General features: G+C 52.3%; 1 protein-coding gene and 2 long non-coding RNA genes across 3 annotated transcripts in view; 1 reads left to right on the forward strand and 2 right to left on the reverse strand.

Moving 5' to 3' along the window:
- Window positions 1-1,454: 1,454 nt before the first annotated feature.
- The window catches only part of LOC146420153 (uncharacterized), an 86,951-nt gene continuing 67,459 nt past the window's right edge, over window positions 1,455-20,946 (reverse strand). The window contains exon 2 of the long non-coding RNA XR_014849253.1: window positions 1,455-2,787. This is a non-coding gene — a long non-coding RNA (uncharacterized LOC146420153). The remainder of the gene's footprint in view (window positions 2,788-20,946) is intronic.
- Window positions 5,530-10,480, reverse strand: LOC146420154 (serine/threonine-protein kinase pim-1-like). Its single transcript, XM_085048594.1, has 7 exons — window positions 10,468-10,480; window positions 9,140-9,332; window positions 8,118-8,515; window positions 7,338-7,514; window positions 6,927-7,079; window positions 6,519-6,689; window positions 5,530-5,842 (listed from the first exon to the last, which is right to left on the reverse strand). The coding sequence occupies exons 1-5, from the start codon at window positions 10,478-10,480 to the stop codon at window positions 6,943-6,945; spliced, it is 918 nt and encodes a 305-aa protein (XP_084904720.1). The 3' UTR covers window positions 5,530-5,842; window positions 6,519-6,689; window positions 6,927-6,942.
- On the forward strand, window positions 15,758-16,577 carry LOC146420155 (uncharacterized). The gene is made up of 3 exons (XR_014849241.1): window positions 15,758-15,861; window positions 16,142-16,198; window positions 16,509-16,577. It is a non-coding gene; the product is annotated as an uncharacterized LOC146420155 (long non-coding RNA).

The following is a 20,946-nucleotide window of genomic DNA, read 5'->3' on the forward strand; positions in this document are numbered from 1 at the left end:
AGGTTGCTATGGCAACCAGCACAGAGCCCCCTTCCTACTCTCCAATGCCAGGACAACCTGCAGGAGACACTTTGCTGAGGTTGGGTCGATGGCAAACAACCTTTGCCCTGCTGGGATGGGGATTGTCACGGTCAGAAAGGAGCCTGTGGAGCCCTGGTGGTGCTGGATGGCCATGGGGTGCTGCTTTGGGTGGGGCAGAGGGAATTTCCTTCCCAGGGCTTCCTTGGGGCTGTGCTTTGGGGCTGTGCTGAGCACAGGGTTGATCACACACAGATGGTTTTGTTCTCACTGAGCTTGCACAGAGCCAAGGCCTTTCCTGCCCCTCGTCTGGCCACGCTGGGGAGGGGCTGGGAGTGTGGGGGAGGTTGGGAGGGGACACAGGGGGACAGGTGACCCCAACTGACCCTGGGGATATCCCAGACCACAGGATATCATGCTCAGTGGATAAAGTGGGGAGAACAAGGAGCAAGGGGTGACATTTGGAGTGATGGTTTTTGTCTTCCTCCTCCCAGGCAGGAGGGGATCCTGTTTTGCTGGTGGTCAGGGTCAGCACCAAAGACACAGACACCAACTGAAGGAACAGTGTAATTTATATAATGCAAAGAATTACAAAAGGAGAAGCTCAGCAAAGCACATGATCATTAGCAAATTATCACAAAAGGAGAAGCTCAGCAAGGCACCCTGTAATGTCACAGCCCTCTCTATGATGTCCCAGTTGATGCTGCAATGTCACGAGCTAATCATCACGAGCAAAGATTGCCTGTAATGATTTAGAAAGATCCATCACCAGTTACCCTCAGACTTTACCATCACCCAGCCCCACACATCAGCTGGGGAAGCTGTCACAGCCAAGGACTGCAGAGCCACTCTGGACACTGGGAATTCCTGCAGCTGTGTCCAGCCACAGGTGAGGCTCCAACCTCACTGTGAGAGGGCCCAGCTTGGAGAGTGCTGAACAAACAAACTGACAGCACTTCCAGTGCAGGAATAGCTGGATTCATTCTGCTGTTTGGTTTCTCCCAAAGCCTGGCCAGGGCTCAAGGAGGAACCAAGGGAGTTGACTTTGACCATACACCTCCAAACAAAGCCAGACTGGGCCTTGTCCAGTTTCTAAATACAGAAAGGTAAATACAGGTTTCACCAATGCACAGATACATAGATCATATTGCTAATAATGCTTTGTAAATGAGCAGATACAAATATAACCTTTGTTTGGAAGGTTAATCAAGAGGTCAGCCTTGGCTCAGGGCCTGTTTTTCAGGCCTCGATACTTCAATGGGTCCTTTGACCTACAGATGAACTACAACCTTCATAACAATTCTTTCAATAATAGTCTTAGATTTAGGTGTTAGGCATAAAGGCATCGCCTCTTGTTCTTCAATTAAGTGCTGTTCAAGTTCATTACTCAGAGCTATAATTAACATTCCTTTAAAAACATGCCTAATTAGTTGCTATTCTCTTTTTTCCATGAAATGTCCCTTTTTTCTTGAGACTGTGTTTCTTTTCAGACAAGTCTCAGTGCTCCATTTTCCAGTGCAAAGTGTCACAACAACTCTAACATGGAATCATAACACACCAAGTGCACACACTGCAATGACTGTGCATGAGTCAGAGTCCATTGAGAGAGTTCTGCCACCCCATAGCGTGGGCCCTCCAAGGGAATCCTGTTCCTCCCAACATTAGTTGAGAACATACCCAGCCATTAGTTACACTGAGTATTTTAGCTACTTTGATCTTTACATTTTCATACGAATTTTCATGACTAATTCCTTGGTGAAACTCCAGAGGTGTTTCTGGCAAAAAAAGATTCTGGTTGACTATCAAGATACAATTTACAGACATAAGCAATACTTTAGTGACAAGGTTATTCATTCTTTTTCCTCAGTCTCATTTGGGTTAGGAACAATAATTCCATTGTCCATGGAGCTGGCTCCTTTTTAATTCCACAATAATGCCCCAAGGTCCTTTGCTGTTCAGCTTCACTGTGGTGTCTGTGGGTAACAAGGCTTGGTGGGGTCCTTTCCCCTTCGGCTGGAGAGCTGCCAGCTCCCAGTCCTTGAGGTGCTCCAGGCTCCTGGCTGGAATTCCTGTGGAAGGCACTCAGGGTCACATCAGCCTTCACATGGAGCCCTGTGGATCAGAGCATTTTCCAAAGGGAACGTTGGGGCAAACAGGGAGATTTGGTCTGGCAGGATCTGTAAAACAACATCCTATAACATCTGCTTGTTCTCCCATAGAACACTTGGCTGCAGGGACATATTCCCATTGTTCCTGCCCAGGTTTCAGGATTAAAACATTGTTTTAATTTAATTTCCCCAGAGCTGTTCCTTCAGCTGGCTCAGAAGAGCCATTTGGCCTCTGGACCCACACCTTGGCTCCATTATTAGGACTGCTGGATCCAAACCCTTTATCTCCACAGACAGTGGTGATTTGAGGTGGATCCTTTTTTTTTTTTTTTTCCAAATGTCTTTAAAACTACAATGTCAATAATCATACTACCCTGTCATGGGGCTGAATAATTCAATTTTGTTCACTATTTTTTAACAGAATTACTTCAATTTCTCCTTGATAATCTGCATCAATTCCTCCTCCCATGGCATAAATTAGTAAGGCCAAGCTGCAGTGAGCAGTTATCAAACCAAAGTGTCCTGGAGGAATCTGAATTCCTATTCAGGTATTGATAACTCTGATTTGCTTCTGATTTATCCTCATTAAATCTAATGCATAAAGATCCAGCCCTGCAGCTTCTGGAGTGGACCTCTAAGGGGTTCTCCATCAGGACAGGTTCTCATCTCCTTGTTTTTTCATCTGCTCTTTTAACAAACCTTCCATCCGTTCCACAAATCCTACAGCTTGTGGATAGATTGGTATATGAAAAACCCAGCAGCCTTAATCACTTTATTTCTCACAGTAACAGACAAAGCATTCCATATCACAGTATCAGAAAACCCTATAAAAATAGCCAATTTCATCCCATCCTCCTTTATTCGTTATACACTAACTTGCCAATTTTCCCACTGACGTTCAGGTCCTGGCCAAACGTTTTCTGTAGGGTATTTAGTGTTACATCCCTGAGCAGCAAAAGGTAACAAATTGTCAGCATTATTTCACATTATTATTTAGTTTATGTATATATATATATACATATATGCACACATACATATTTTAATTATATTATTACATATAATTTTTATTTTATATATATATATATTTATTTATTATATAATTTCACTTACACACAGAAATCTGAGCTTAGGATTAAAAACTTCTGTTGCTCCATGTGGGAGCATTCAAAAAACAATTGTTCCTTCTGTTGGTGCTTTTTACAATATACTGTTAACAAAATTTATCCTCATCTTCCCAAACTCACAAGATCTTTTCCTTTTTCCTTATGCAATTTTGGATGCATTTTAATACATCCAGCAGATCAGATTCTCTTAGCTGACTTCCCCATTGCTCACACAGAGCTCTGACCTCAGCCCACTCCAGACCCAGAGAACTATAGGGAAGGTCTTCCCAACCAGGAATCTTGGATGGGAATGATTCCTTGCATTTATATTTAAAAAGTGACATTTTGCTGTGATCTGGACAGACTATGCCAATTTTGTTTTGCCAGTGGGCAGGGCCAGCACCAAAGACACAAACACCAACTGAAGGAATCAGTGCAATTTCCTACAGTTCAAAGCAGCAAAGAATCACAACAGGAGAAGCTCAGCAATGCACCCAATCATTCCTACCAAAGATTGCCTGTAATGATTTAGAAATATCCATCACCAGTTACCCTCAGACTTTACCATCACCCAGCCCCACACATCAGCTGGGGAAGCTGTCACAGCCAAGGGCTGCAGAGCCACTCTGGACACTGGGAATTCCTGCAGCTGTGTCCAGCCACAGGTGAGGCTCCAACCTCGCTGGGAGAGAGCCCAGCTTGGAGAGTGCTGAACAAACAAACTGACAGCACTTCCAGTGCAGGAACAGCTGGATTCATTCTGCTGTTTGGTTTCTCCCAAAGCCTGGCCAGGGCTCAAGGAGGAGCCAAGAAATTTGACTTTGACCATACACCCCCAAACCAGGTCAGATGTTGGATTTCATGACTTTGTTTAGCTTCTAAATACAGAAAAGTCAATACATGTTTCACTAATTAGTGGATACATTTATCACAATGCTAATGATCATGCATATTTCAGTAATGAGTGGATACAATGATAACCTTTGGTTGGAAGGTTGATGGAGAGGTCACCTTTGGCTCAGGGCCTGTTGTCCAGGCCTCAGTCAGGCCTCTTGTTTAGGCCTTGGCACTTCAGGGATGTGGTTTAGTGCTGGGCTGACAGTGCTGGGTGAACAGCTGGGCTTGATGAGCTCAGAGGTCTTTTCCAACAGAAAGGATTCTATAATTCCAGGAGTTTATCTGCTGGATTCAGCCTGGTCCATGTTAGCAGCATTAATTTGCTCAGAAAGTTTCCTCTTGGTCAGCTCTTGAGGCCTAAGGCTTCAGGCCCTTTAGCTCCTGGTGCTAAGCTGCTCGTACTGAAGGAGATGACTCAGAGAGAAGAATACAGTTCATCCAATTCCTTCTGGACACTGAGAGGGGAGGGTGTGAAAACAGGAGCATTGTTTGGTGTTGCCTCCTCTCTGCCCTTCATGCCTTTCAGTGCTCTGAAACAGCCAAGAGCTTTCTTCAAGAGTGCAAGGAAGCAGCTGTTCCTGCTGCCAGGTCTGGCTCTCTCCAGTCTCTGCACTTGACTGCTTTTGTCCCTCTTGCTGTGCCCTCTGTTCCCCCTCTGCTCGCTGGCTGCTGCCCAGGACTGTGGAACTGGCCCAGATCAAGTGCTCGAGAGCCTCATTTCTCTGCCCTTGGAGCTGCCTGGGCACAGCAGCCTTTTCCATCTGCAAGCTCCATATGGACAGGGAGTGCCCAGCTCCGTTCCTTGCACAACCTCCAGGAGCCCAGGGCCTGCCATCTCAAGTCCCTGCTGGCACTGAGGGCTCTCAGGTGCCTCAGGCTGCTGTGACACCACTGCAAACAGGAGGCAAGAGTGGCAGGGGCTGTGCTCAAAGTCACCTCCATTTCCTGCTGCTGCTGCTGCTGTGGGGTCATTTGTCCAGCCCTGCCCCAGACTCAGGGATCAGCTCCAGGCCCTGCTGCTGCTCCCTCGGGATCAGCCACAATCTGCTTGTTGCTCTCAATGCCAGCAGAAGCAGTGGCTGAAGCAGCAGGTGCTGACAGTGCCCCAAGCCCCAGGGCCAGAGGGAAGGGAGCTGCTTCACATGAGAACCAGGAGCAAAAGACATTTCTTTTTTAGGATAGGTTTTCTGTTTTAGGGAAAAAAAGGGAAAAAAAAACCAACTAGATAAAATGTGAAAGATAAAACCAAATCTCAAGTGTGTAGTATAAAATCTTCTGTAACTTTGGATTAAGAGGTAACTGATCTTTTGTAAAAGAGAACTCAGTTATTTACTTTGTGCTGATAGCATGGATCTATGTTACTGACCTCAGCAGCCTTTTTTAACAGATTTTGGGGCTTTGTTTCCAATATTAAGTTATTTTAAATTCCGGTTGAAGCAATAGGAAATTGCTTTTTGCCCTGCCATTTCCAAGCTGGACTGGGAATCTAAATTCTGCTGAACCCAATCTCATTAAGAGGATGCCCTTCCTTCTCACCCTGTGAATGAGCTGTACATTCCCTCTGAAATTGTCAGTGGTTTCATAAAGATGCAAAGTCCCACTTACAGCTTTTTTCTCTGGTTTGGAAGTGGAGAAGAGCAATTCTTCATCCATCAACTCCACTGCACTGCCTTAGGAACACAGCCCCCTCGCCAGGTTTGGCTCACTCGTGGCATTCTAGAGGAGGAAGAATGTGCAATTGAAGAATTTCAACCCAAAAAGGAATGAAGAGTGGGACAGACAAAACATCCTGTGGAGATACAGGCATTCTGCTGGGACTGTGGAGTGTTTGGGTTCTGGCCAATTAGATGTGTATCCCTCACTGCAATCTCTGGGCCTGCAGGAGAGTCTCACTCACCTGCAAAAGCAGAAAGCTCTGTCGCTGTGCTCAGAACAGGCTCGTCTGATGCAGAGCTGTCAGAGCAATGGGAGGGCAGAGCAGACCCAGCCGTGCCCAGGGCTGAGCCCCAGCAGAGCCCTGGCAGAGCCCAGAGCAGCCTCAGCATCTGCAGAGCCCTGCTGGAAGGAGAGAAACCAGAAACTGCCCATCAGCTGAAGGCTCCTGTCCCCCTTGTCCCAACTGCCCGCAGTGCCCAGGCCATGCTGGCTGAGCTCAGAGCTGTGCCCAAACCTCCCCATCATTGCTGCCTCTGGGAGGAGAGCAGGAGGGCAGGACATGTGCCCAGCCTCCACCCAGCCATGGCAGATCCACCTCCTCAGCAGCTGCCCAGAGCCAAAGAGCAGCTTAGCAACCAACGGAATAATTCTTTACATCCACCCTAGCAAAGAGGGGGAACTTTGGTGCCCAGCCAGGCTGTGCAATGCCCAGAGCATCCCCTGGCTGGGGACTCACCTGCACATTAGGTCTGGAGTGTGTCTTTGCAGAAGGTGCCAGAATCGAAGTCAATCATCTTCAGCTGCAGATGGCCAGGTTGAGGAAGAAGTGCTAATCCTTGAAGTTGTCTTTGATGTCTCCAGCTGCAGCCCATCTGGTCCAGCTTCTCCAGGGGCTCCTTCTCCTTCCCTGGAGGTCAGAGCAGGCTGTCAGTGTTCTGCTCAGGGCCCCAGACAACAGTGAACCAGACAAGCAAAACCAGGGTGGATGGTGGCCACCAGTGCTTGCCAGAGCACATCTCCAACTCAGCTCCAGCACAAGAGCTGTGAGTTCCCTTCTGATGATCCCTGCTCAGAGCTACAAGCAGGTCAAAAAACGTCTGGTTTGCTTTGCTTCTAATTACCAAGAAATGTGTGGAGCTGTTACCTGCCAGGCCCCTGGATCAAACTGTGCACATGGATCTCTCCCATCTTCTAGGGCAGTGAACAGCCTGAATCCAAGGGTCGTTGAAGAGATCTTCCAACAATGGCCTGTCCAAGGGTTCTATGGACAAGCACCTCTTAATAACATCTTGGCACTCTGAGGAGAGAAACCAGAAACTGCCAGTCAGTTGGAGAAGGCTCCTGTCCACTTTTCCCTCCCCGTTCCCGTGCCCAGGCCATGCTGGGTGTGCTCAGAGCTCAGCCTAAACTTCCCCAGGGATTATCTGTTTTGGAGGAGAGCAGGAGAGCAGGACATGTGCCACCTCCTCAGCAGCTGCCAGAGCAGGATGCTCATGAGCCTGCTGCTCTCTCCCAACACTGGTATTCCCCCTGTGCCATAGAGATTAGGATCTACCTTGAGAGAGCTGTCGTGGGAACAAGATCTGCCCCCAGATGATCTTCCGGCCCCTCCTGAATGGGTGCTTCCCGCAGACCATCTGGTACAGCAGGATACCCAGGGACCAGACTGTTGCTGCCTCGCCGGTGTAGCATCTGAGCTGGGTCCATTCTGGTGGGCTGTAGGACAGGGTTCCTATGGAATACAGATGGAGTTCATCAGGGGATGCTGCTGCTCCCAGAGCCTCACCCCAGCATCCCTGGGCATGCAGGGGCTGCACCAGTGGCACACAGGGTGACCTGCTGCCCTCTCGCCAGCACCTGTGACTGGTGTACAAACTTGGGGTTGGAAACGAAGCCACTGGGGCTGGAAGAGGGCAGCAGAAGCCCTGAGAATGCCCAATCATGACATGCAAATGAAAAACCCACCCAGTGGTGGGGAAAAACCACTCTCCTCCCTGCCTGCATTGCCCCCATAAAATATTACTAAGCCAAGGCAAACAAGGGGAGTGGAGCAGCCCAAGCCCTTCCTCGCCTGCACACCAAACCAACCAGGGCACAGGGTCTGACCCCCCTCATTGCTACCCCATGGGGGTTTTTGTCAGGCTGGCTGCCCCTGCCCCAGCCCAGGGCAGAGTGGATGCTGAAAGCTTTTGGCAGGGCCAGGAGCTGGTCCTCCCACCCAAAAGCAACTTGGCTGAAGAAGCAATCCTATGACCTGCAGCACATGGGGGAATCCCTGGTGCTACACCCAGGCTGGGCAATGAGGTGCCCAGGAGCAACCCCTGGGATGGCTCACCTGCAAATTTCGTGTAGACTGTGTCCTGGAGGAAGGTGCCAACGCCAAAGTCGATCAGTTTCAGCTGTTCAGTGCACAGGTCAATGATGATGTTGCGAGGTTTGATGTCTCGATGGAGGACCCCGCAGCTGGTGCAGTGCCGCACTGCCTCCAGCACCTGGCAGAACAGCCGCCGAGCCTCCTCCTCCGGCAGGAACCCGCGAGCCAGGATGAAATCACGCAGGTCCTGACAGCGCTCCGGACGCTCCATCACCAACAAGAAGCTGGTGGGGAGCTCAAACCATTCCAGGAGCTGGACGACACCGTGGAACCCAGTGGACACCTTGTCCAGCAGCACGATCTCCAGGGGCGCACGGGTGCCATTGGGCTGCGGGAGGACCACGATGTCATCAGCAGGGCTGAGGCCATGCCAGGGCTCTGGGACCCCTCACCCAGCCCGGGATGCTCTGCGTCCCCCGCTCACCCCACACCCGCTCTAACTCCCTCGAGACATCCTGGCGGCTCCCATCCTGCCGGGCCCCGGCTTATCCCCGCCCGGCACGGCCCGGGCTCTGCCGCTGGCCCCGCTCACTCACCAACTCGCCCCAATAACGGATGCGGTTCCGGGACACACATTTGATGGCAACCTGCGAGAAAGAGAGAGCAGCGGGCTCAGCTCGCCGCCCGCCCTGCCGAGCCCCACCCTCCTCTGCCCTCCTCCTCCTCCTCCTCCTCCTCCTCCTCCGCCCGCCGCCAGCCCCGCCACTCACCGGGGCGCCGTCCGCCAGCCGCGTCCCCGCGTACACGCTGCCGAATCCGCCTTTCCCCAGCAGCTCACCCAGCCGGTACCGCTCCTGCAGGGCCTCCTGCGCCTTCCCTGCGGGCGACACGCGGCCGTCACCGCTCGGCCCGGGGCCAGACACGGCCCCCGACCGCCTGTGCACCGCCCCGGGCCGGGCATCCCCCTCGGAACGGGGCACGGGCGGCTCGGGGCCGGCGGCCGGACTGCCGAGCGGCGGAGCTCGGGCCGGGGAAGGAGCAACGGAGGCGGCGGGAGCGGCCGCGCCGTGTGTGTCCTCCGCGGGCCCCGGGAGGAGCCGGTAACGGGGCCGGAGCTGGGGTCGGGGCCGGAGCTGGGGTCGGGGCCGGTGCTGGGGCTGGGGCTGGGGTCGGGGTTGGGGCCGAAGCAGGGGCCAGGGTCGAGGCCGGGGCCGTGGTCGGGGTCTGGACTGCACCCTGCGTCGGGGCCGGGGCCAGGCTCGGGACAGGCAGAGCCAAAGGGTGGCGATGCCGCCCCAGACCCAGCCACTGATGCCCGCCCAGCAGCGCCACAGCCACGATGGCGAGAGCCGGGCGGAGGTGAGAGCGCGGCGGGACGCCCAGGGGCGGGGAGGGGGCAGCCCCGGCCGGGGCTGGGGGCGAGCCTGGGGCATGGCCCGAGATGGCAGGGGGAGGGAGACACCGGGAAAGGAGGGGACGCAGGGAAAGGGACAGCGGGAGAGGCTGAGAGAAAGGGGGAGAGCGAGAGGAGGAGACGGAGAAAGGGACGGAGTGGGTCGAAGAGCTTCCTCTGTCTCCGCTGTCGCCGCTGCCGCCGCTGTCGCCACTGCCGCCGCTGTCGCCGCTGCAACTGAAGCTCCGGGGCCGTTTGTCCGAGTGGCCGTTTGTCCGAGTGGCCGTTTGTCCGTTCCCCGCTCGCCCCCGCGCGCCCCACGGCCGAGCCCCGCGCGCCCCCGGGGGCAGCCCCTGAGTCTGTCCAAACACGGGAACTTTGCCGTGTTCAGCCCACATCCAGAGCCTTGACTGCTGCACAGTGGCACAGCAATCTCCTTGGCTGCTGTTGTGCATTGTCCCTGCTGAGGGTCAAACACTACCGGGGCACATTCCCTGTCTCTAGAATTCATTCCCAACCCAAGCACTGCACTTATGTCTCCAGCATTGCTTGCCAAGAAAAACGGGGGAAGACAAACTATGTTTAACTCATAGTATTTCAGGGAGTCTAAAACTTGCTAAGCCATAGATCTTCGAGGTGAGATCCAATTGCAATTAGTGGCATGGAGAAGTAGTGCAACATGGAAAAGGGGAGCATAGAAATAAATAGAGGAAAACATCGTGGATTGTTTCTTTACATTTTCATTTCACTTCTTGAAAGCTGTTTCAGTTTTCCAGGAATCTTCTCCACAGTCCTGTTTGCTCTTTTCACGAACCTTTCCTGGAGGGAATGAATTGCAGGGATTATTGGGCTGCGCTGGCCCTGGCCGGGTGCCAGGTGCCACCAAAGCCACTCTGTCACTGTCCTCACAGTTGCAGGACACAGAACTCTGGAGGAAAGGCTCGTGGGCTGGGATAAGGGCAGGGAGAAGTCACTCACTGGTCACTGTCATGGGCACAGCTGACAGAAGTTAGGGAAATTAAGGGAATTGAATTCCAAGCAAATCACAGTATGAGAAGGAGATCTAAAACAAACCCTAAAAAACCACCTTGCTCACCCCTCCCTCCTCCCAGGCTCCCAGCCTCCACTTTCAGCTCCTCTGCTCTCTGCACGGGAAACGTCACCAGCCACAAACTTTGCTTTTGCCTCATCCCGGGATATCTTCCCGGAGAGGAAGAACTTTCTCCAGCAGAAATTTAGAGCACAGCAGCATTTGAGGCTCAGGGTGTTTCTCCTGCAGCTCCTTGTAGGTCTCCTCTTCCCATGCTGGGTCTCCTGCATCACAGAACTCTGCCAGCTGCAGCTTTACAAACGTCAGGTCAAGGTCTGGATGTTCCTGAACAGTTTGCTCGAGGTCCTTGGGGGCTGCATCCAATGCATTCTTCTTGTCTTCCCCCTTTGCATGGAGCGAGTGCATCTGCTGGCCCCTGGCCAGGGCCTGGCAGAGCAGGTGGAACCTGGGTCCTGCTGCAGGAGCTGGGGGAGCTCCAGGACTCGCTCTGGCCGCTGGGGCAGCCACAACACAAGCCGTTGCCAGCCAGGAGCCGAGGGCTCCGTGTGGCTCTGCAGGACCTTGTCCCTGGGGCTCGTCTGGATCAGCGTGGGCAGCTGGGCTGCACTTGTCTCCGTTTGTGTCCCTGCTTGCCCTGGGACAGCAGCTGCCCAGCGCCCAGGGGACAGCAATGGCACCGGGGCAGTTTGGGGTGAGGTTCAGTGTCTGTGCCTGGCATAAATCCTAAACCCTTCCCGAAGGAGCAGCGACTGCTGACAGAGCACAGGATGCTCTGCTGAGCACGGGATGGACCAAGGGTGATGTGAGACAAAGCTGGGATGGGAATCAGAAATAAAAAGAAGAGGATGAGCAGGCAGGAGAGGAGGAGGAGAGACAGAGGAGGAGGAAGAGCGGGTGAGGAGGAGGGGTGGAGGAGGGGAGCGGGAGGAAGAGGAGGGCCAGAGGAGCAGAAAGAGAAGCAGAAGAAGCAGAAGAAGCAGTCACCACGTGTGTCCATCGCTCTTTCTGTCCGCAACCCTCGGCCCGAGAGCATCGCCCTTCTCGGGGCATCCCGCAGGTGAGCGGGCAGGGGGAGCTCGGCACAAATATCTTGGGCGGTGCCTGGGGTTCTTTTTGGGAGGGGGGGCTTTTGTACCTTGTAGGACACCAGATCCGAGACCCAAATAACTTTGGTTAATCCTGGGAGGGTTGGTTTTTTTTTGTGAACGTTGGGGGGGTGGGGGGAGGGGGCGGATGTTTGGATCTCGCAGGACTCCGAATGTGAGTCGCAAATGCTCCTTGCGGGGATATTGGGGAGTAACCTAGACGTGAGTTTTTCGGGGGTCCCGGTGGCGGCTGCAGGGAGAAATGGGATGGGATGGGATGTGGATTGGGGAGTGGGATGAAGTCTGCGGGAGGGGGAGGAGTGGAATGGGGCCTGGGATGAGGCAGCCGAAGGTTGGGGGTGATGAAGCCGGGGGACCCAACTCCTTAGTGGGGCTTGCGGGGTATCCGGCAGCTGTGAGGGAGTTTTGGGGTACCTCTGATCCTTCGGGGGTGGCACTGGCAGCGGGGGGACACGTGGCTCCGGCACCTCTGGACCCCACCTGCGCCACCCCTCGCTCCCAGCGCCCCCGGGAGCGGAATTTGGGGAGGGGGAGGTGGGGGGCGCCCAGGCCGGGCCCCCCTTGCTCTCCCGGCAAGCGGGGGCCGAGTGCGGGGGGAGCCCCGCGGGCATTGCCCGGCCCTGCCCGGCACGGCTGATGCCGCCCGCCCGCGCTGCGCACTGCTCCGGACTGGTGCTGCCAGTGCCGCGCGGGGCGGGGCCGCTTTGGGGATCCCCCAGGGCAGAGCGCTTTGGGCTGCTTTGGGGCTCTGCGCACCTGCAAAAGCGGCGCTGGGCACGGGAAGAGCGTGTGGGGACAGCTGGGGCCCTACTGGTGGCACTGGTGGCGCTGGGAGTCCCCCCGGCCGCGGGGTGAGCGGGGGGCGCGGTGAGAAGGGGGGCGGGGGCTGGGAGATGGGAAAGGGGAGAAGGGGTGCTAAAAGACGAGATGAGACCCCTCAAACCGAGTGGGAGGGGAGTGGAACCCTGTACAAATCAATGTTTAGCAAATATGTTAAAAGCCACTTAGAATGAAGAGGGATGGAGGGATTACCTTTTGTAATGAGGGAAATAAAGGAAAAAGCCCACAACAAAACCCACTGGGGAACTCAGTCCATGATATATCTAATGTCTGAAATTCTGAACTTGCTGTGGGATAGAATGAAATTGCAAAATCAATAACAGTGAATTGTTCCATTTATTTAAAAACAATCCCAGAAATAGGAAAAGGCCACTTCCTGGAACAGTTAAACAGGGAAATTATTCTAGAAGTTATTGGAAATGGATTTCTCTGAATTACCCAGACAAATTTGGAATCAGTATCATTTGGTAATGGTGGACAAATTTTCTGAATGGCCAGAGATCTTTCCCTGTCATACCAAAAAATCCAGGGAAGTGGTAAAAATTAAGCTTAATCAATCATACCAAGATTTGGGGGCCACTTGGGTTGCCTTCAGAGAGAAGTCTCCATTTTATAGCAGATGTGGTGCAACAGCTGAGCAAAAGCCTGGGTATAAAAAGGGACTGACACAGCTCTTGGTGACCACAGCTGAGTGGGAAAGTGGAAAGGATGATTTAGAATTTGAAACAACAAATTAGTAAAATGTGCCTTGTGGACACCTTGCCTCATTTTGGGGGACTTTAAGAAACCTATTTAAAATGGCCACAGACCCTTCCTCTGGCTCTTCTGTGAGTCAGAATTCAGCCAGGGACAAAACTAGTGAATTGCTGTAGGGTTGGCTGTACCAAACACCATCAGTTCCTGGAGAAATCCATTCAAAGGGAGAAACAGATGTAAATCTACCTGATTTCTTTAGGAAGGGCAGTTTATAACCCTGTTGGTACCAGTTGCTGTGGATGCCCCTGTTGATCCATTCCAGCCTGGGGATTTTGTGTATGTAAAGAGTTGGAGCTCTGAACCCTTGAAGGAAAAGTGCAAAGGAGCTTTCCAAGTCCTCCTGGTAACCTACACTGCCCTCAGGGTGGAAGGAATCAAACCCTGGGTTCATCACACACAGGTAAAACCAGCAACCACACATTAAATACAGCAGAGAGAAAACTGACTGAGACCCTGGAGGTTTTATATATATATATATGTATATATATACACATATATGTTGCTGTTGAGCTGCTAGCAGAGTAAGAAGACCCAGGTTCAAAATGTGGCATCCAGAAGAAGATTTTATTATTTAATTCCCTCTTATATAGACTTTTCAAAGGTCACCCAAATTTGTCAGGTCGAAGCCTCCCCCTAGGCCTGATTGGCCAGGGCTGAACTGTTTTTAATAACATCCAAACTTTATCTTTGTTTATAAAACACAAGAAGGAGAAAGAAAAGGATTCTCATGGGAAAACTCTGTGCTAGCCACACATATATATATCTCCTACTGTTTTAGAAATAGATATAGAAACTATGTTATTAATCTCTGGGGAGAGGAATTTGTTCTTAAAGTTAATGCAAGATTTTGGCAGATTACAGAATGTAACCACTATAACAGCTTGTTTGCCAACACATTTTCTCTGCAGAAAATCCAATTCCACAGGGAGCTTTAGTCAGCACTTTGACAAAAATCTGGGAACACATGTGGGAAGGAAATAGCACCCAGGGCAAATGGAAAGGGATGGAAGGAGAATATTCCTTCCAAAGGAATTCTTAGACATCAGAATGATATTGTTGAGAACTGGAATATCTCAAAACTGGATGTGGAAATCACCTCAGGAAATTTCTATTGGCTGACAGATTGCACTGATACCCCTTGGGGATGTCAAATTCCAGAAGTATGGAACAGCCCTCAGACAGGGCAATGGGAATATATCCAGCCAGTTCAGTGGTGTCTGGACTGGGAAGGGAGCCCAGGCCTCCCAGAGGACCCCTTCCAGGTGGGTATAAAATATCCTGATTTAATAAGGTCAAGGCCAAAGGATCCCAGGACAGAGGAAAAGTGGAATTGCATTTGGATAGACACTTGAACTACTTGGAATCCTGAGGTACAGTGGCTCATGGCTGTGGCCCAGGCTCTAAGGCTGGGATGTGTTTGTAGAAATTATTCTGCCTTTCTTAATGACACCTGTTAGGTCTCACCGAACAAACAGTGTGGCTTGGAGAGACACAGACTGTCAGCAGAACATGTAAAATCATTAGTTCACACAGGATGGGTGGGAAGTGATGGAATTTGGAGCACACATTTGCCCTTAGGGGAATCAAGAGCACAATGGACACTTGGGGTATTAAGGTTACATCCCTTGTGGAAGGAGTCACCCCTGGGAACCCAACTGTGGGGAAAGGTTAAAGGGGATGAACCTTGGAAACATCCCAGCATGGGAACTGCAGTGGGATGGATTTTAGAATCCATCTTTACTCCTCAAAGATCTGCCTTTAGGAATAGACCAAACACACACCATTGGACTGCAAATGGGAACTTCAGTGAATGCAACTCAGTTGGGGTTTACTGAAATAAATGAACAATTGTGAGCCACAACTAAAATGACCTTACTGAACAAACTGGCATTAGACCTTTTGCTGTTACATGGAGTATGTGGATCCTTGAAGCAACAACACTTGTTGTGTGCACATTGCAAATGTGATGCTGAATTGGATGATCAGGTAGAGAGGATAAAATCAGTTGCTGCATCCAGCAGGGGATTAAGGGGTGGATTAGAAAGTAACTGTTTAAATAAAATATTTAAAGGACTTGGATTTTCTCTGACTGCTTTTGTAAAGTATAATTGGGATCATAGTAATAATTATGATTATGACACTTTCTTTAAGCTGTGTGAAGAACATGGTTGGGAATGCAGGTGAGGAACTCATGGGATGTGAATAAAAGAGCAGAGTAAGGCATATGAAGGCCTGTCCACTGCTGCACCCAGAGGCCATGTGGGCTCCTCTCCAGGCTGCTCTGGCCCCGAGCCGGGTGCCCATGGAGCTCCAGCCCAGCTGGGCTCTGCAGTGGGGTGGCACAGAGGCTCCCCGGGCAGCACTCGGCCCTCTGCCCCCTCCAAAGCCCGGCGCCAGCGGCTGCTGGCCGCACCTCTGGGCTCTGCGAGCAGGAGAGGCCAGGGCTGGCTGCAGGGAGAGCCCGGCCAAGGGGCAGAGCCCACGCCAAACTCTCCCTCCTGGCACTCTCTCTGCAGCTGGCAGAGGACGTGAGCCGAAGGGTCAAGCACCTGCACCAGGCCGTGCCGTACCTGGACAGCCCACAGGAGCCCCTGCGAGAGGCAGCCATCAGGTTCATCGGTGAGCCACGAGCCCGGGCACCCTCCTCGCCCCGCCGCAGCTCGGCCCCAGCCCCGCCTGCTGTCCCGCCAGCGCCAGCCGGCCCGGGGCTGTGGAGCCCCGCCTGCCCTCGGGGCTGCTGCCGCCCTCCTCTCGCAGCCCTGCCCTTCCTCGGGCGGCACGATGCGGCAAGGGCCCGGGCTGAGCCCTGCCGGCGCAGGAGGCCGTGCGGCTACAGGGCTGGCGGCGCCGCTGTGGGGGAGCTGTGCCGCTGGGGCTGTGACAGGCTCTGTGTTCTCAGGGATGGCCGGGCGGCGCTTGAGGGGGCAGTCAGGACAGTTCCGGTTCGTCTGCATAGGTGAGTGAGGGCAGCGAGGCGTCAGCAGGGCTTTTCAGTGGGAGCTGCAATCGCTGGGCAGGCAGCTGCAATCCCTCCCCTGGCTGCGGAGGGCTCTGCTCCCTGTGTGGACGAGGGACGTCCTGGGCAGAGCACAGAGGGATTTCAGGAGCACGTGGGGATTCGTGGCCAGCACCTTCCGGCTGATCCCCTTGGTCCCTGCTCCCTCCTGGCCACGGCAAGAGCTGGCTGGGATTGCCCCGGCAGGAGGGTCTCCTTGGGTCCCTGCAGATCAAGGATCTGACCGTGGCTCTCTTCCTCTCTGTTTCAGCCCTTGAACACATGACAAGTGACATCAGCCCTGCCATCTCCAACCTGGCTCTGCAGACACTCTACGTCATGCGAGCACTGGAGACAGCTCCCTTCTCCATCTTCTCGAAGCTGCGCGATCGACTCCAGAGAGCATGGCAGACACGGCCTCGTCTGTGGGGCCGTGGCTGGCTGTGCTGCTGGAGCTTCATGGAGAGCTGATCTGTCTGCTGTCGCTGCTGCTGCCACCTGAGCCATTGGGGAATTTTTTTCAGTATTCTTCTTAGGATTCTTCTTTTCTTCTTTTCAGTTTCTTTAGTGTGTAAATATAGAATGTGTTCTAATACACAGACTCCCAGGATCTTTCTTTTGGTGCCCAGTGTCCGCAGGGCAGTGGGGAAGAGCGGGAAAAAGGATGCTCCTCTGGAGCTCCAGCGGGGCTATGCCGCTGCCGGGCAGGTTGGCCGGGCTGGGGCAGACCCTGAGGGGACGGGGCGGTGGGAGGCTGTGCAGGGATGAGGTGCTGTGGAGACCCTGACAGGACAAGGCAGTGGGAAGGCAGGAGGGGGATGTTTGAGGGGGTTGGGGACAGGAGGTCCCTGAGGGGAAGGGGTGGTGGGAAGCCCTGAGGAACTGGGGGTCAGAGGCCAGAAGCAGCCCCCAGGCAGCCGCTTTGTTCCTGCCACCCGGCTGCTCTGCTGCTTCCTCAAGGCATCTCCCTCAGCAGACAGCTGGAGGGACCCCCAAAATCAGGCATGTATCTCTGGTCCTGGCTTTTCAGAGCTGTGGGCCCAGGAGTTGTGGGGCTGGGCGTGTGCCCTCCCTGTCCTCCAGACTGGGCCCCAGCCCCTCAGCCTTAGGCCGTGCACTCCACTGCCTGGCTATTGAATCTTCTTCCTGTTGGTGTGGGGAGGCTGAGCTCTGTGGCTTTAGGCAAGAGTGAGCAAGAAGAGCAGCAGCTTTGAGCCCGAGAGGGGCCATGAGCAAAGCCCTCTGGGCCAAGGGCATTCCTGGGGCATGGACACAAGAGAGTGCAGTGGGCACCTTCAGGGTGCCATGGCTGGCTTTGCGCTGGGTGACCTCCCTGAAAGCAGGGCTGGGGCTTGTGCAGCTCATTGGAGTCCGTTTGGAGTGCTGTTATGGAGGGAGATTTCACAGTTCTCATGAATTTTATTTTTAATCAAGTGAGTATTGTTTATTTTTCAGTTCAATGAAGAGGTGATAGAAGCATTCCCCAAGGGATCTTGATGCTGAATGTCTCCCTAGGAAGTCTGGGCATGTAGAAGAATGAGTCTTTTGCAGGCTGATCCTGTTTGGACAACCTGCTCCTCACCCCCAACCTCACCATGTCTGACATTGCCCACCCGGGTATGACATCCCAAAATATATATTAAAAATAATGTAATTTATACTTTATTATTAATATTTAATTCATACTTCAATGTAATAATTACATGTATTTCTTACTGTAAGGAATGAGAAGGGAGTGTCTTTACAAACAAACTGGGCCTGCTGGTAGATAAAGCCAGATACTGAGAGAGAGAAGAAACAATGGGAAGGAATTCCATAGGAATTCCTCTGGTTGACTTAACCAAGACTGTGTTAAATCCCTGGAATTAACTAAAAGAAGAGAGACACGAAGAAAAGAAGAAGGCGGGGGGAATGTATCTTAGAAGGGGATCTGTATTAGGCAATTAGGGGAGTCTGTACCTCTCGAGTACCTCAGCCAATGGGGAAAGACAGAGGGAACTGTGGTCAGGAAATTAGGATAAAAAGTTGCTGCGTCATCTTGCAGTTTGAGACCCCCATGGGAAATGCCCATGACCTCTCCTTTTATTCATGAATAAAATTACAGGACTCCTCTGTCTCCTTTTTGGACATAAACTTTTGGTGTTTGTGGATTCATTTTCCTGACACTTCCAAGACCTGACCACCCTTTCCTGGCCAACCTGAACCTCCTGTGGCACAGCTTGAGGCCCTTTCCTCTTGTCCTGTCACTTCATGTCTGGGAGCAGAGCCCAACCCCACCTGGCTACAACCTCCTGTCAGGGAGTACAGCAGCATTCTTCCTTTCTTAGACCATCTCCTCCTCTTTGCTTTCCAAAACCAAACAACAATCACTGAAGGATGACAAAGAAATGCCAAATCAGGATTTGGAATTGAATATTCATCCATTTCTTCTGTCTACAGGGACAATCAAGTGTCTCCCTCCTCCCTTGCCCAATATCCAACAGCAGAGGGTCCATGGGCCAACATTCCTCTCTTTGGGAACACCAGGAGGCAAATTTGATGGCTTATGCAGCCCTGAGAGAAGGCAGAAATTCTCATCTGCTTTACCATACCAAAGGAGACTCAGGCAATGTGAAAAGGATTTGTTGTTGGTGGAGATGCCCTGCAGGGCTCCAGCCCAGAGCAGAGACTCCAGGGACATCAGGTGTGGTCCCACCTGCAGGCTGGCACTTCAAAGCAGTGGAAGGACTTGGGAAATTTGAGTAAAAAGAGATGACCTAGAACCACACTTGATCTGTCTTCTATCACTCACTGGACTTTGGTATAGATTCATGGGAATCTTGTGAAAACAGGAGTAAATCTGATTTTACTACTTCTGTGCTGTAATGTAGTGTTGAAAAGGAGCGATGCTTTTATGCACACACATGTACACACACGTCTAAAGCACGTGAATCCTCTGGTACTTCCACATTTATTCTGAAGCTTTGTATGCAATTGCTGATTTATTCCAGATGTTGCTTCATTTTAATTCAATGTTTGCAAAATAAAGCAAATCAGAGGAAACAAAAAATTTAGAAGTTTAAAATCCAAGAACTACTGATAAAACTGCAGAAGAAAGATGTTTTCATAGTATAACATTTTTCTTATTGAGTCCTTTTTCAGTCGACATGTTACTCCTAAGTCTTAATGTCTTTTCAAACACTGCTATTTATCATTATTTCTTTTTAATATTTATTATGCCTTTTGAACCCCATGTACAACAGACTAATGCAATCAGAAGAAGTTTTCTATCCCAAACAGACTAAAAATACAGTTTCTTTATCCCAACGACACCAAACCGCGAGTGTTTGGCGTCCCATCTCACACGACCGGTCCCGGTATCTCCCCAGGGCATTTCTGCTCTGGGGCAGCCGAGTGGCGATGTTCACACCCGAGCACAGCCATTCGGGCCGGTGTCCGAAGGCATTCGGAACTGCACGGACTTTCTTTAGCAGCACTGTCTGTCTTTATTCTCTCTGTCTTTATTCTCTGTCTCTCTCTCCCCTCGCAGCCGAGCAGGGCTGGCGGGAGCCGCGCTCCCCTCAGCGCCCCTGAGCAATGGCGGCAGCAATGGCGGCGCCGCTCCCTCAGCGCCGCCCCGGCCCCGGCGGGCGGGGAGCCCTCGGCAGCGCCCTGGGGACAGCAGGACCGAGCCCCGGCCCCGGGCTGTGTCCCCGTGGCGCCGCAGAGCCCAGGGCACACACGGGCAGCGCACTCGGCGCCATCGCCCCCAGCCCCGCAGCCCCTTTGGAACCCGGCCCGGGGCTCGCCCTGCCTCCTCCAAGGCCCTGCTGGGCTCCGGCTGTTGCTCAGCGCTCCGTGGGGATCTTGTGCTCGGCCCGAGCGGGCTTTGTTTGCAGCCCGGGGGGCTGAGGGTCAGCTGTGAAATGTCACTGCAAGGGCAGTTTTAATGCGATCAGCCCGGTGCTTCCTTTGTGCTCTGCCTCACGCTGCCGTTTTATTCTGCTTTTAGAGCCTCCCTGGGAAAAGAAACCCCCCAGGAGAGCAGAGCCTGCTGAAAGATCTGACATCCTCGCCCTGAGTGTGAGAAAGGTCCTCTCACTATTTAAATTTTGAAAGAATTTATTTGCTCATTTACTTAGTACAAACAAGGACAACAGGCTTAGAACGGCTGTGTGCCTTTCCCCAAAGCTAAGCTCAGCGCACAGTGACTCACACAACCTGCAGCCACACAGCCCCGAGCGCTGTGTCACTGCACTGCATTCCCCACAAACCCCGCCCTAGCACCGCCCTTAAGCCCTCCCCCAAGGTCCGAGCTGATTGGCTGGAGATTGTGTCACTCCCTTCCATTGGCTGGTCGCTTGCTCCCAGTTGTCTGGGATCTTGCCATAGGCTCGCTCTTCACCCCATGATCTCCTTGCATTTATCCCTTTATGCAAAAATCCCATCAAACTCCTCCTTCGATTGCATCCCCAGTGTTCTAGAACATTCTAATCCTCCCTGTCATTGACATGTATTATGTACCTAAGCTATAACTATCATTAACTTACAACACAGGTATTAATTTGACACAATATCAATTGCCATAAAATACAACCATTTGCAACAAACTCATTATCCTTCAACAAATGAACAATATCAACAACAACCATTAGAACCACACTTTGATCATAACCCCTCCCACCAATTAATTATCATCTGCAAAAGCCAACTCCAATAGCCTGTTTTTA

The sequence above is a fragment of the Lichenostomus cassidix genome, unplaced genomic scaffold, assembly GCF_008360975.1.
Source record: "Lichenostomus cassidix isolate B80296 unplaced genomic scaffold, HeHo_3.0 HiC_scaffold_44, whole genome shotgun sequence".
Taxonomy (NCBI): domain Eukaryota; kingdom Metazoa; phylum Chordata; class Aves; order Passeriformes; family Meliphagidae; genus Lichenostomus; species Lichenostomus cassidix.

Bases quoted from the DNA above. Each gene is read 5' to 3' on its own strand.
- LOC146420154 (XM_085048594.1), bottom strand. The intron at 8,516-9,139 runs GTTGCTCCTTCC...GCATGGCCTCAG, and splicing joins CGGCCGCTCCCGCCGCCTCC to CCCTGCTGATGACATCGTGG. The intron at 7,515-8,117 runs GTGAGCCATCCC...TGTATTCCATAG, and splicing joins AGTCTACACGAAATTTGCAG to GAACCCTGTCCTACAGCCCA.